A 14,538-nucleotide genomic window follows, 5' to 3' on the forward strand; every position below is an offset into this window, starting at 1 on the left:
AGATCCAGGACGGTTGTAGTGTGAGATTCTGGACAGATTTGTGGCACCCTAAGGGCCGACTGATTGACCTAACGGGTGAAATAGGGACTCAGAAACTGGGTATTGGAAGGAGTGCTAGGATCTGTGACGTGTTCGTAGATGGTGAGGGGAGATTTCGTAGATGTCGTGACCATTTCCTTCAAGATCTGGTTCATGACATTCGAGAGCTCCCACTAATTTTGACTGCAAACGTGCCAGACAGGGTGTTATGGAGAGATGGAGACGACACCTATAGCAGCAAGTTTAACTCCAAGAACACTTGGAGTAATATTAGAAAGAAGAAGGATCAAGTAATGTGGAGTAGGCTGATTTGGTTTCAGCAAGGAGTGCCGAGATTTGCTTTCATCACGTGGTTGGCTGTAAGAGACATGCTATCAACTGGACATCGCACTGCACAGTGGGGTCAAGCACAATATTTTCTCTATTGTGGAGAGCCAGACGAAACCCGAGATCATCTATTCTTGCTTGTCCGTACACGTTCACACTTTGGCTCAAAGTTGCAGGAAACTTATTTGGCATGGACCCGGATCCTGATTGGGATACTACCATCACGAGGCTCTTGACAGGTCACTATGATCGGCTTACATTTATTCTGCTCAGACTTGTGCTGCAGATTACTATCTACTACATTTGGAGATAACGGAATGAGAGACTCCACAACCATGTTTCAAAGCCGGTTGAGCACATTGCTAGATTGGTGGACATAACGGTTCGTAACCGCATCATGTCTACGCGTTATTACTTAAGGCCAAGGTTGCAAGGTCTGATGCAAAGGTGGTTTGGAGCTCATGATACTTAGTTTGGCTGTTTGCTCTTATTATTCAATTGTAACCACATAGGCTTGTACATATATTCTTTCTAGTATGATCAATAAATTTGAAATTTCATCAAAAAAAAGAATTAATAAGAAAAAAAAATCATATAAGGTAGGTTAGTTAATATGGAATTAATTATTATGTATATATGGAATTAGTAAAATAATTACCATATAAAGTATGTATTTAATTACGAAATGTATATATGGAATTAATTATTTTAAAACACACATATTAAATAGGAAAGACAAAGAATATTAAAAGCTATGTTTATTAATTATTGTTGCCATGGTTTTTTAGTTAAAATTTTATTTTGAAAATGCATTAATTGAAGAGAAAATGCAAAGATCCTAAAAAGTAGGTTAATTAATAACTTCACTAGCATGCCATTGTAAATATAGTGAAAAACTAAGAGGTAATCTAATTTTGTACTCCTTTTTAATGGATTAGATAGAAGAAAAACATTCATTATCAAAATTGATATGAAACAAAAAAAAATATTCATTTTTATTCCTTGTATTTTGTTCCTATTTATTTTTTTTCCTACTCATTCATATTCCTATTTTAATGGTCGTTAGTTAGAGCTAAGAGAAACACATCTATCTCATTAAAGTAAAGGTATCTTTAGTATTTGTTTGGAAACATGGATAGTAGTAAAAAAATAAATATAATGCTGTTTGGAAACATGGATAGCAGTAAGTTATGAAAAAAAAAAAGTAATGAGTTTATGCTATTAAAAAAAATAGAAGTCCATTACATTATATTAAAAAGTAATGGGCTTATGTTTCTTGATATAGATATTCAAATCAAAATAATAATTTAAAATTGATTTATATCAAAAATTTATTAAAAATATACATATATTCAAAAATTGATTTTTACTAACATATTTTCCAATAACCATTATAAAAATGTTTTCAATATGTATAAAAAAAATACAATATAAAGCTCAATTTCAAACACCAACTTAAATTATAGTTTTTATATTTCACATTGAATTTAAAAATATAATATATGTGATTATATATATGATTGTACGTATAAAATATTATTAATTATAAGATTACTTATTTGATGGTACATATAAAATACGATTGATTATATGATAACACATATTTTTGTAACCTATGATGACACATATAAGATATATAATAGTGATTAGGGGTGGGCGTTCATTTTCGGGTATGTTTAGGATTTCGTGTTCGGTTCAGATCTTTGAGGATTCGGTTCGGATTTGGATAACCAATTTAAATTATTTTAAAAAAATTTAAAAATATTATATGCTTTAATTTTTTTAAAAAATATAAACAATAGAATATATTACATATAAATATGAATAACATATGCCATAACATATGCTAGAGTACCTAACTTAGCATATAAATTGGTTAGGTTTAAATATTTGGATAGAGAATTAATAATATTTAATATTTTTGGAGTTTTGAGTATATTTAAACTATTTTAGATATTTACGTTTGATTATTTTTATATATTTTCAAGTATTTAAACGAACTTAAAAGTATTATATATATATATATACATATTCTGGATGTGTTTATATATATTAAATCTAAAAATAATTAATATATATAAGTATATAAATCTATTTTTGGATACCCAAAATACTTCAGTTCAGATCGGATTAGGTTTCAGTTATTCAAATACCAGAATTTTGGATAATTCGGATATTTAATCAATTTTGGTTCGGATTTGGTACTACTTATTCGGATTGGGATCGGTTCGGTTCTTCGAATTCGAGTTTTTTTGTCAAATTCTAAATAGTGACATAAAAAACAGATAGCATCATATTTTTTTTTTAAATAATTCCGCGCCCCCGCGGATCAAAATCTAGTAAATAGTTAAGATGAAAGCGTTAATTTGAGCGCAACCAGTAGTGCAAAAACCATGTGTGTATCTATGTTGTTCAAAACCGATGATATGATTGCATCCTTAGTCATTTCTGGGATAAAGACTACTGAAATCAATATGATTATGCGATAGTTAGTATTCACAAAACCGTTATGTCGGTTTACTGTGAAATACTCTGACCAAAGCAAACATAAGATTCAAATAAACGATGTGATATGTAGTTAGTATGTACAAAGAGTATCAGCTTAAGATTAAGAGCTAAAAATCATACTAGCATCAATTCAACCTATCAATTAAGAATAAGTAAATGAAATAAGAAAGTACTCCATAAGAGAAGTGCATCAGTAGTTATTCGTTAAGATGAAGCATTACTGGAAGTTGGAACTTGTTTCTTAGAGACCTTAAACAACAATCGAGAGAAAACAATAGTCGAGAGGGAGACTGAAGTTTGTATCTCATCATACCAATAACAAACATCGCCATATACGTCCTATGAGAATATTAATCGAAATCCAATATTTCTGTTCTTACAAAATCATAAATTTTAATAAATTGTTAAATAATAGTAAATTCAAAGTGACAAATACCAAATAGATATTCTGTTTGGTCTTGTCTTACAATGGGTCTTCCAAAGGCTCGACGGTTTCTCCTTGGGTTAAGGATCATGTGTGGTTCAACAGGTTACTTCATTGCTTCAAGCAGAAGCCTTAGCAGCTCCTTCAGCTCTCCTCCACGCCAAGAAAATTGGTTTCTTCAAAATCTGTATCAAATCTGATTGTCAAGTACTTCTTGTCAAAGCAATCTCTTCAAGCTCCATCCGACTAATCTCCTCAAAATCACCCAGGACATTAAAGCTTTTTTTTTGTCAGGACATTAAGCTCTATCCTCTTTTTCAGCTCTTTATCTTTTGTCTTTATTGCAAGGAACTTCAACACTTTAGCAGACTTCATTGCTAAAGAAATTCTTTGTTAGGTTTGGGCATTCGGGTCGGGTTTTGTTGGGTCATGATCCTTCGGATCTTAGATATTTGGATTCAATAGGGTAATCAGAATTTGTCGGTTCAGATTCGGTTGGGTTCCTGTCAGATCCGGATCGGTTCAGTTCTTAAATATTTGGGTCCAATAAGATAATTAGAATTAGTCAGTTTGGATTCGGGTCGAGTCTTGTCGGGTCCCGATTGGTTTGAAGATTAAAAGGGATTTAATTTTAAATATCTTTTAGAATTTTCATATAAATATCCATATATTAGTTATTTTGTGGGATAATTACCAGTGCTTTAATGTGGTATGGTGGTATTTTAATAGGAGTTTGAAATGATAAACTTGGTCGATATAAGCATATATCTTATTATATAAAGTTTGGTTCTTCAAAGTTGCTAATTAACATAATCGCGACACATGGCAATCATATATTTAAGATTGTGACATATGTTAATCTATCTCATAATTAAAAATAAATATACTAAGATATTAACAAAATAATTTTATCAAAAAGTAATCTTATTATATAAAACTTGGTTCTTCAAAGTTGCTAATTAACATGATCGCTACACATGACAATCATATATTTAAGATTGTGACATGTGTTAATCTATCTCATAATTAAAAATAAATATACTAAGATATTAACAAAAGAATTTTATCAAAAAGTAATTATAAATATTATTTAATAGTAATTTTCCTTTTTTAAATGCTAATCAAAAATATAATTGCAAAAGATTATTTGATAATATTGTGACATGTGTTTGTATGTATAAGACAAAATATATAAATAATTTAACAGTATGTATAAGACAAAATATATAAATAAGTTAACAGAATTTTTTATGCTAAAAATAAAATAGCTATATAAAAATATAAAAGAAAAACTAATTATCAAATAATTAGTTTCCCTTTTAAAAGTCTAAATAAAATAAACATATAAAAGTAATCTTATTTTTCTTATAATTAACTAACTTTACTTTTTAATAATTTTGTGTTAAAGAAAATATAAACCAAAAATAACTTCAAATATTTTATCTGATATGATTGTGACATGTGTCAACTAAAAAAGTTAGATAGTGAATGTGTCAATAAAAACTGTCATTATGTGAAAATAAATTTTTCTTTTTCTAAAATCCTAAATAAAAGAGATTTCTAAAAAAAATTATTTTCTAATCTTAACCAATTAAGATTTTTTTTTATATATCCAGACCAGAGAGAATTGTAAAATTTGATTTAATAGTAATTTTTACTTAAAAAAAATTAATGATAAACATGATAGTAACAATTATTTAATTAACAAGGAAATTGTAAAAATATTAATGATATTGAAAAAAAAAATTTCGAAAATGGCAACTTTTTTAAACAAAATTAATATTAAATAGAAATATTTATTTGATAGAAATTTTATTTTTCTAAATCCTAGACAAAATATAATTGTAAAAGATTATATAATATTAATTTTCTTTTCCAATATCCTAAAAGATTGTAAAAGAATAGTTGTTAGTTGTTTTGTTTTTTATAAAACAAATCCTAAACAAAAGAAATTTGTATCATATTTTTAAGTCCTAACCAAAAGAGAATTGTAAAATTTTATTAGATAATTTTTAAAAGAGTATTTGATGATGAAAATGATACTATAAATTATTTAATTAACAAAGAAATGTAAAATTAGTATTAATGCGAATTGTAAAAACTGTAATTTTAAAATTATATATTAATAACTGAAAATAATTATTTTATAGCAATTTATTTTTTTCTCAAATTCTAAAGAGAAGATAATCGTAATAGGTTATATGACAATAATTTTCTTTTTCTTAAAATCTTAAACAAAATTGTAAAATAGTATTTAATATTACTTTTTAAAAAATCCTAGCAAAATAAAACTTTAAAGAATTATTTAATAAAACATTAAATTAGTATATAAAACGTGTATAATATTGTCATTGATTAGTATTTGACTTTTATTTCTTTTTACTTTTTATTCAATTTCTTATTTCAGGTTGTGTTCAGTTTAAACGTTTAGGTATAATATTTTCTATGTACAAAGTTTATAACAATTCATCTATGCACCATGATTATAAAATACAAATATTAACTTGAACTTATATGTGAAAACGAGTTTTTATTATAAAATAAATCTCAAACAACATATGCAAAAAACAATCATAAAACTATAATAAAATAAAATAATTTATTATTTTATGATTTTTATTAAATTAAAACATCAAATAAAACCCGTTGCAACGCAGCGGCTCATATCTTGTTAGAAATAAGTCATGCTACTATCTTGAATCAGCACTTGAACGAATATAGCCAAGACCCATCATTTTCGGGCCTAAAACCAATTTAAACGGGTTATAAACCTGTTATTAATCAGAATAATAACGCCTAACTAGATTAAGTTTCGGGTACTCCATAGGATCTCGGGTGCGGTATAAGATCAGCGGGTTCTCTACTGCAAGACCCAACAGAGTAAAATGGCATTATTCGTGCTCGACTCAGACCGATCTTTTCGGGAACTTTTCGGGTCGGTTTCGGTTCAGGTTTCGGATCCGGGAAAATGTACATGCCTATACTTTTTAATGCTTCATTAACAAACTAGATTTGAGCTTTATTAATATAGTTGATGTTTAAAAAAACAAAACTTGATGGAAGTATATATTTTTGAATAAATGTCTTAATTTATACATTTCAGATCCATCGCTCCAAAAGTCGAGGTTCTGGTCTAAACAAAAGCCCAGATACGAACGGCACAAGCCCAAATCTCACGTTAAAATTCCTTACCGATTTTTTTCTCTATTTCCACGCAAAAACATACTTATCCAAGTTATCAAACAAAACTTCATCATTTCCAAACCTAAACCCTTCTAAAAAACCCTCTCAAGAAACCTTCACCACTCCCACTGAAAAAACTTCACAACGATCATTTTCAACAATGTCGTTTGCTAAAGCCTTCTTTTTCAACCACCTGTAAACAATCTCAAGAGCCTCCTGCCCTCGCCTTGCGCCGTCGTTTTCCACCGTCCGGCACTTGTCTTTCGCGACGCAGGAAGCAGGGCCGGCCCTGAGAATTTGGAGGCCCAAAACCATTTAGTAAAGATTTCAAAAATTTAGGGACCTAAAAAAATTTTTTTACAAATTGGGGGACTATTTACATATAAAAAAAATTCAAAATTTTTGGGGGCCCAAGTCGAATGTTTCATTGGGCTTGGCCCAGTGCCTCTGGCAGGAAGAAGCCGCCGTCGTAAGCGTCGTCTCTCCCTGGAACCACCTCTGAACCCCTTAAACAGATCCCACCAACAGCATCAGCAACAACAACCTCAAATCACTAGACCGATCCTAAACCCCAACATCCCGAAACTCCCGGAGTCCGTATCCACTGTCACCGGAAAACGCCTCGATCTCCACAACCACATCTTGAAACTAATCCAAGAGAAAGATCTAGAAGAAGCAGCTCTCTACACGCGGCATTCAGTGTACTCAAACTGCCGCCCCCACGATCTTCACCGTGAACACCGTTTTAGCAGCGCAGCTTCGGCAAGCCAAGTACGGTTCCTTTCTGCAGTTACACGGATTCATAAACCAAGCTGGCATCGCCGCTAACATCATCACTTACAACTTGTTATTCCAAGATTACCTCGACGTTAAGAAACCAGAACTCGCTTTGGAGCATTACAAGCTGTTTAAGGACAACGCGCCGTTGAATCCTTCCGTTGCCTTGTTTAGGATTCTTGTCAAGGGTTTAGTTGAGGAAGCTATGGAGATCAAGGAGGAGATGTGCGTTAAAGGCTTTATCGCAGATCCTGTTGTTTACAGCTATCTGATGATTGGGTGTGCGAAGGGTTCTGATGGTGAAGGCGTTTTCAAGCTTTATGAGGAGTTGAAGGAGAAGCTTGGTGGGTTTGTTGAGGATGGCGTTATTTATGGGCCTTTGATGAAAGGCTATTTCTTGTAAGATATGGAGGAAGAAGCTACCGAGTGTTATGAGGAAGCTCTTGGAGGGGAATCAAAGGTGAAGATGAGCGCTGTGGGTTATACCTACGTGCTGGGGGCTTTGAGCGAGAACGGGAAGTTTGACGAGGCTTTGAATCTGTTTGAGGTTATGAAGAAGGAGCATAAACCGCCGACGCGTTTGGCTTTGAATGTGGGGAGTTTTAATGTGATGGTTAATGGGTATTGTGGAGAAGGAAAGTTTGAGGAAGCTATGGAGGTTTTCAGGGGAATGGGTGAGTTTAGGTGTAGTAGTCCTGATACTTTATCGTTCAACAATATGATGAATCAGCTGTGCGAGAATGGATTGTTGGCTGAGGCTGAGAAGCTTTACGGTGAAATGGATGAGAAAAAGGTGAAGCCTGATGAGTATACTTATGGGTTGTTGATGGATACTTGTTTCAAGGAAGGTAAGATAGACGAAGGAGCTGCTTATTACAAAACGATGGCTGAGTCCAGTCTAAGACCGAACTTGTCGCTGTATAACCGGTTACAAAATCAGTTGGTTAAATCCGGGAAACTCGACGATGCGAAATCCTTCTTTGGTATGATGGCGAGCAAGCTCAAGATGGACGACGAGGCTTACAAGTTCATCATGAGGGCGTTTAGTACGTGAAGCTGGGAGGCTGGACGAGGAAACGGTTAAGAGTGAGTGAAGAGATACAAGAGTTTGTGAAAGAAGAGCTGAGGAAAGAAGAGAGAGAGGATGATCCGCAGAAACTTATGGATGAGAAAGAGAGATTGAAGGCGGAGGCAAAGGCGAGAGAGTTAGAAGCTGAAGAAGCGAAGAAGAGGAGTGTAGTTAATAACATAGCTTCCATATTGCCTCTAAAACGAGAGGAGGAAAAGAGTGAAGATGATTTGGGATAATAACGGTGTTGTTGAAGGAGGAGAAGCCGGTGAATCCTAATCCTAACGGTCATGCTCCGCCGTGCTGCTGATTGTGGTTTGCTTGAATTAATTGGTCTCTATTTATATTCATATTATTTAACATTTTTAAATGTAATTAGGGCTGGACAATAAGCTATGATTCACCATTTGGTATCATGCCAGGTTCTTGTAAAAGCAATTGTGCAAAGCTTTTGCTTTTGTTTTCAAGCTTTTATTAACACTCTCTGTACCAAAACTGATCCACTTGATGGTCTGTGACTATAGTTTTCTTTGTAACAATCTAGTGCATGTATAAGCAAGCAAACCACTTGTGACAATGTAAACATAAAGCCTTGAAGTTGGGTAGCAATCACATATGTACTGTACATGGCCAAGTCAAATCGTAACAAAAATATGACTAGACATGCAGAACCGAAGCTAACCAATTTAAACCAAACCGGTATACTAAGCCGCTAGATGTTTTCCTTTTGTGGTAAAAAAAACTAAACTGCAACACACATTCTTGAAGTCAAAATATGATTTCCTTTAGAAGCACAGGCCACCACTCACAGCTCATGCTTCTTTGCTTGCTCTCTTGTCATCTGGGAGAAATCATTTGCTGAAACACCACAACATATAAATACACAGAGAAACGTTAAATTGATATGTTGCAATGATAAAACCAAACTATGGACTTTGGTTGAGTTATCTGACACTATGATAAGCCAGAAGAGACACCAAGTAAATTCACACTACCTCATTAGTGTATGAACTCTGAGACAAGCATCGAACAAACTCTTCTTTCTTCTTGCCAAAGTTGTAGAGAGCATGATCACGGAGCACTTGCGCTCTCTTTATGTCCTCCAGTGTTTTCTCCTTCGTCCATCTCAGCTCATTCATTTGCCTCTCCGCCTCACTATAATTTCCCGTTGTCTGTGAAGCACTTGGCTTCGAAAATCTCACATTCGCCGCCGCCGCATCACTGAAACTTCCATTTGTTACACAACTGTGAAAAACAATAAGAAGAACCAAAAGAGGGAAACAAGTTGTCAGAATCATACCGGGTACCAAGTATGAAGATCCCGGTCTTTCTGATGATTCCTCCATCCAGAGACACTGCACCATCAGTTATGCATGGGAGGGCACTAACCATATCAACCCTCCTTTTGTAAACTTGAAGTTGGGAGAAGAGACTGTAGAACAAGGTCTCACGAAGACCGTATCCATACCCTGTGACACAAAGCAAGTACGCTGGATCTATCTGTATCAAGTTCACAGCATATCCAAGAAAACCAGGAGGATATTCGCCGTTAGGCAACTTGGGGTTGGGAAGATCAAGCCTTCTCTGTGGATCACCATCAATGCGCTTGCCAACATACGGTCTAAAAATTCACAAAACAAACTCATTAGAACACGATTTGATACAAACAAGGTTTTAAAACAAGAACAAGTACCTGAGATTTTCTAGACATATGACATCGAAATGGCCTTCAATGGTTCTGCCAATAGAAGAGGCAAGCCCGTGAATGGCACCACTTCTATCAACGTTGCCTTGGTTGTCATATTTCTCTAAAGGCTTAACACTTTTGTAATCCTTGCATACAAGTGCCAACATCGACCGAGTCCCTAAGTAATCCGACAAAACCCTGCATTTTAAAAATAATCATCACATGAAGGTTTGTAAGGTAACAAAAAGGAAAAGAGAGTGAGAAAATTGGAACTAAACTGGCTCAGGTTTTCGTCATTGACTCTCCCAAGTTTGGCTACAACTCCAACTACACCGTTTGTCATATCCAGCTGAGAAGCCTGCGAGTAATGATGAGACTGAACATAGCTTAAAACTCCAGCAGCTGAGTTTACTTGCCTAAGGATCTGTTCATTGATATCTTCACCCTGAAGATTGGTGTTTTCAATTGTAGAAATGCCTGAGGTATGAAGCTTGCCCATATGAACTGCAAAAAGAAAGAGACATTTGTGACCTCTTTCTCTTGTATTATAAGCAGGGGTGAATCATCTCGAACCTTGCAATTTGAGGATTGATTCATCCAACTTGTTCTTCTGAGACTTGAGAAACTTCAAGTTGTCTTCATGCTCTTTGATCTTGTTACCCATGACTTCAAGATCAGACTGAAGCCTGTCGGAATTGAACAAAGCAAACTCAGCCTCAGACATCCCTCCTCCGTTCTGTGTTCCACCTCCTGAGCTTGTTTCCTTTGGATCCAACTGCATCATTGTTGTTGGACTTTGAACAATGAACGGAGCGGTCTGAAACGACATCTACAATCTCATGCAAAAAAAGTTTGATTCAAAAATCCAATCTTTCATAAAACCCTAATCCTCAAATTCGTAAAGCTGAAACCTTTTGTGAAAAACTAAAGAAGTGGACAAGAAAGCGATTGCATTTAGCCAAAAATTGTGTAGGCGAAGAAGAACACTAGACAGAACAAATCTGAAAAATTGATGGACTGACCTGTTGACCGGTCGGATACATTAGTTCCTAAGCTTCGATGTCTAACAGCGGAGAATATCCGTCTCGATCTAGGCTTCTTCTGTGGTCTCTCTCTCACTGAAGGTTTTACGATTTTGCAGAGAGAGGTCTTCTTCTGGAAATTAAGGAAAGACAAATATTTCTCCTTTTCTTTTGGGAAGGAACACGTCAGCATGTATTTTTTTTTCCTTATTATTATTCGATTGTATTCTTGTGTTTGTAAAAAGATCAGAAGAAACAAGGTCAAGGAAAGTCGTAATGGCTTATTAAGCCTTAGCAAAATGGAAGGCCCAATAAGCTCCGGAGATGATGAGCGAATTTAACCAACACCAAGGTTCATCTGAATAAGGTGCAACCTCTTTTGAAGGGTATCCACCATTTTCGGAGAGTCCAGACGGTTCAGTGCTCGGAGATGAACCCAACCAAATACAGAAATCCCAATTCATTAATACGATATCGGAGACCAATTTTATATCACTCTTTAATTAGAACTAGAGATTTTTCCGGACTACTCCCGGATTTTTCGTATATATCAAATGAACTTCGATGTACTTTTTGGTTTCAGTATTTGAATCTAAAATATTTATTATTTATTTGTTTATTTGCCAAAAACTCTGATCCGAGAGTATTTTATCGATTTGGACCACTCATCTAATTTTGATGGGAGAGCTGTTGAAGGGCTACAGAACATGAAATGGACTGTTGGGAGAAGAAGATGATTTTATTTCCTCTGTTAATCGTTTTCTTCATGAAAGATGTTTTAGTTTTTATAATTTCGAAATAGTTCACTCATAAACTAATATGAATAATGTTTAATTTTTGAAGTGTATTAGTTGAATTGGTTATTAATTAACTGAAAATTGTTTTTAGTTACACTGAAATGATAAAATTTATTTATAAGTTTATGTAATTTATTTTCTTTAGATTTACCTACGTTTCTTTGTTTATCTTTTGGCTTTGACATTTTGATTTTTAGTTTAGTTTAATTTTTTTTCTTTGTTGTGTATTTTTCTATATTCCTCTAACCGTATTGTGGTTGGAAAATATGATTTTCAAAAATAAGTTCAAACTCCAGTTTTTCGTTTTAATGTTTTTAGACAAAGTTTTTAGACTTAAAGCTTTGTCTCTCATTGAAATACTTTCAGGAGACATATGTTTACAGTTTAGCCATCATGAAGATCGAATACAGTAAATCTTATTCATCGGACTAAGATAAACTCAAACCCAAAGCACACCACCTCTCCAAAAAAATCTTCAACTCGTCTCTGTTCATGATACATAGTTTTGATTATCTCCAAGCCAACAAACAGAAAAACTGTATGAAGAGTATATATAAAAGACTTTTTTGGTGTGTTCGTAAATTAACGATATCAACCAAATAATACAATAGTAATGGGTGCAAATTGTTTCATCTACTAACCTCAACTATCATGTTTTTTCTTTACATCGAGAGTAATACCTAACATCCTCCTCTAGAATCTGGGATGCTACTTAGTGGTTGGTGATTTTATTTCTTGATACTTCAAATTGACCACAATATCTCAGTACTAAACTAACTTTTGAAGCTTGTTGTCAGTTTGGACGCATAGATTTCACAAAGGTAGGCACTACCCTGTCCCAGCACCAGCTCCAACTTCTGAATTATGATTGAAATTCTCAACCGCATCCTGAAAGCATTAAATCCAATTTTATAAATCATACATAGTCATATTTGAACTATCAAATTATTCGCTCTTATAGACACAATTTGAAAATCTCACTCTGAGTCTTCCGGTAGCATGAACGACTGAAATGGTTCCATATCTCAATGCATATAACTGATTTAAACTACATGGTACGAATCTTGATGGTATCAGAAGAAGTCGCTGCTGTTCATAGATTTACGCAAAACAAACAAAAATCCAGTGAAATGTTTGTGGTAATTTAAAGTTCTCAAAACAAAACAGACAACTACACAAGTAATGTGGTATCCATTCCAAATAATCTATCTTCCCAGTAGGCAAGCTATAAAGAATATTTTCATACCCGCCCGTGATGCGATGAGAGATGGGTACATTGAACCTAACCCAATGGCTTGTTTCGGTATGTTTCCCCTATACTTTTCATCAAGCTTTCAAAGTTTTGGTCACCTGAACCGACCATGACCTGCAAGAAACCTAACCACATTGAACATGTCGATTAAAAACGTCTTTCAGTTAGGAAAATAATATCGAAACAAAAGTATCTGTTTGGGGCTTAAGAAATGTGCCAAATCAGCTGCTAAAGAAGAGGGTAGTAATATGGAATAGCGATCACAATACTTGGACACAAACGGCAAAAAAAAATGAAAAGAAGATATGAAACTGAAAATGGTAGACCTCACAGACGTTTCAAATGGTTAGAGAGCAAATAAAGAACCAAGAAACAATATCAGGGAGCCAAACTGAAAATGTAGACCTCGAATAAAAAAATTACTGAGTAATAGTATTCGGCGTGACACTATAAGCACCTTCATTCAGCTTTTGGAAGTCTAATGCATAATATAACCTAACAAATCCAAAACCTCCGGTAATTCCTTGAGCTATTGAAATACCGGCAAACAGAATGGATGATAGAAGGTACAATCAACTTACCTGGTCCCTGTGAATCTGGCATAAACTGCGGTCTCAGCATTCTTATCCCTGATGCATCCTTAAGTAAATAGCTTCCACTTGCATTAATACACTATTGGATACCTTCTTTCGCTATTAACCCACTGATAACCCAATATGAACATTGTATGATGCAAAAATATATACGATGTAGTTAAATTATATTGTTCGTACTATTATTTAATTTTATAGGAAACGTAACAACTCACTTTTGGTAATACGATTTAATCAAAATATATATATATTGTTATAAAAGAACTGAAATTTTATTATATCACAGGAATTTAAATAAGGGCAAAATTTTATACCCGTACGAAGAAGATAACACTGATAAGAAGAGAGGATGTGTTATTAAAGGAGAAGGGATGGTGTAATCGTGTTTTTACAAATGATCGAAAACTCCGTATTTATAGAAGAAAAATTACTGTGCAAATAGTGATAGTGGAACCCACATCTTTAATTATTTCAACATTTTCGGCGTTGGAAATGTCTGACTTTCATAACACTTCCCCTTGGGGACCGGTGTCACTCTCCGCTCTCGCTTAACGTCTTTGTTGCCTCGTTAAAAACCTTTCTAGGAAAACCCAATGGGAAAAACCATATTAAGGTAAAAAGAGTACAACTACGTAAGCTCCCCCTCGAATGAGCAGTCATAGATCCTTCTGATGACGCATTCCAATGTTACGAACATGTTTTCTGAATATCGAAGTCGGAAGTGATTTTGTGAAGAGGTCAGCTGCATTGTCGCATGATTGGACATATCTTACTTCAATCTCTTTCTTTTTCACGAGCTCTTGAGTGTATGAGAAGAACTTCGGATGAATATGCTTCGTTCTATCGCTTTTGATATATCC

At 34.1% G+C, this 14,538-nt stretch overlaps 1 protein-coding gene and 1 pseudogene across 1 annotated transcript; one reads left to right on the top strand and one right to left on the bottom strand.

The window, feature by feature from the left end:
- Window positions 1–3,342: 3,342 nt before the first annotated feature.
- Window positions 3,343–8,816, top strand: LOC106309036 (annotated as a pseudogene).
- Window positions 8,817–8,877: 61 nt separating this feature from the next.
- LOC106307138 (protein DEFECTIVE IN MERISTEM SILENCING 3-like) lies at window positions 8,878–11,191 on the bottom strand. The gene is made up of 7 exons (XM_013744011.1): window positions 11,037–11,191; window positions 10,588–10,843; window positions 10,293–10,518; window positions 10,021–10,212; window positions 9,628–9,948; window positions 9,323–9,548; window positions 8,878–9,185 (listed from the first exon to the last, which is right to left on the bottom strand). The coding sequence occupies exons 1-7, from the start codon at window positions 11,055–11,057 to the stop codon at window positions 9,165–9,167; spliced, it is 1,263 nt and encodes a 420-aa protein (XP_013599465.1). The 5' UTR covers window positions 11,058–11,191; the 3' UTR covers window positions 8,878–9,164.
- Window positions 11,192–14,538: the final 3,347 nt, after the last annotated feature.

This window comes from Brassica oleracea, chromosome C8, assembly GCF_000695525.1.
Source record: "Brassica oleracea var. oleracea cultivar TO1000 chromosome C8, BOL, whole genome shotgun sequence".
NCBI lineage: Eukaryota > Viridiplantae > Streptophyta > Magnoliopsida > Brassicales > Brassicaceae > Brassica > Brassica oleracea.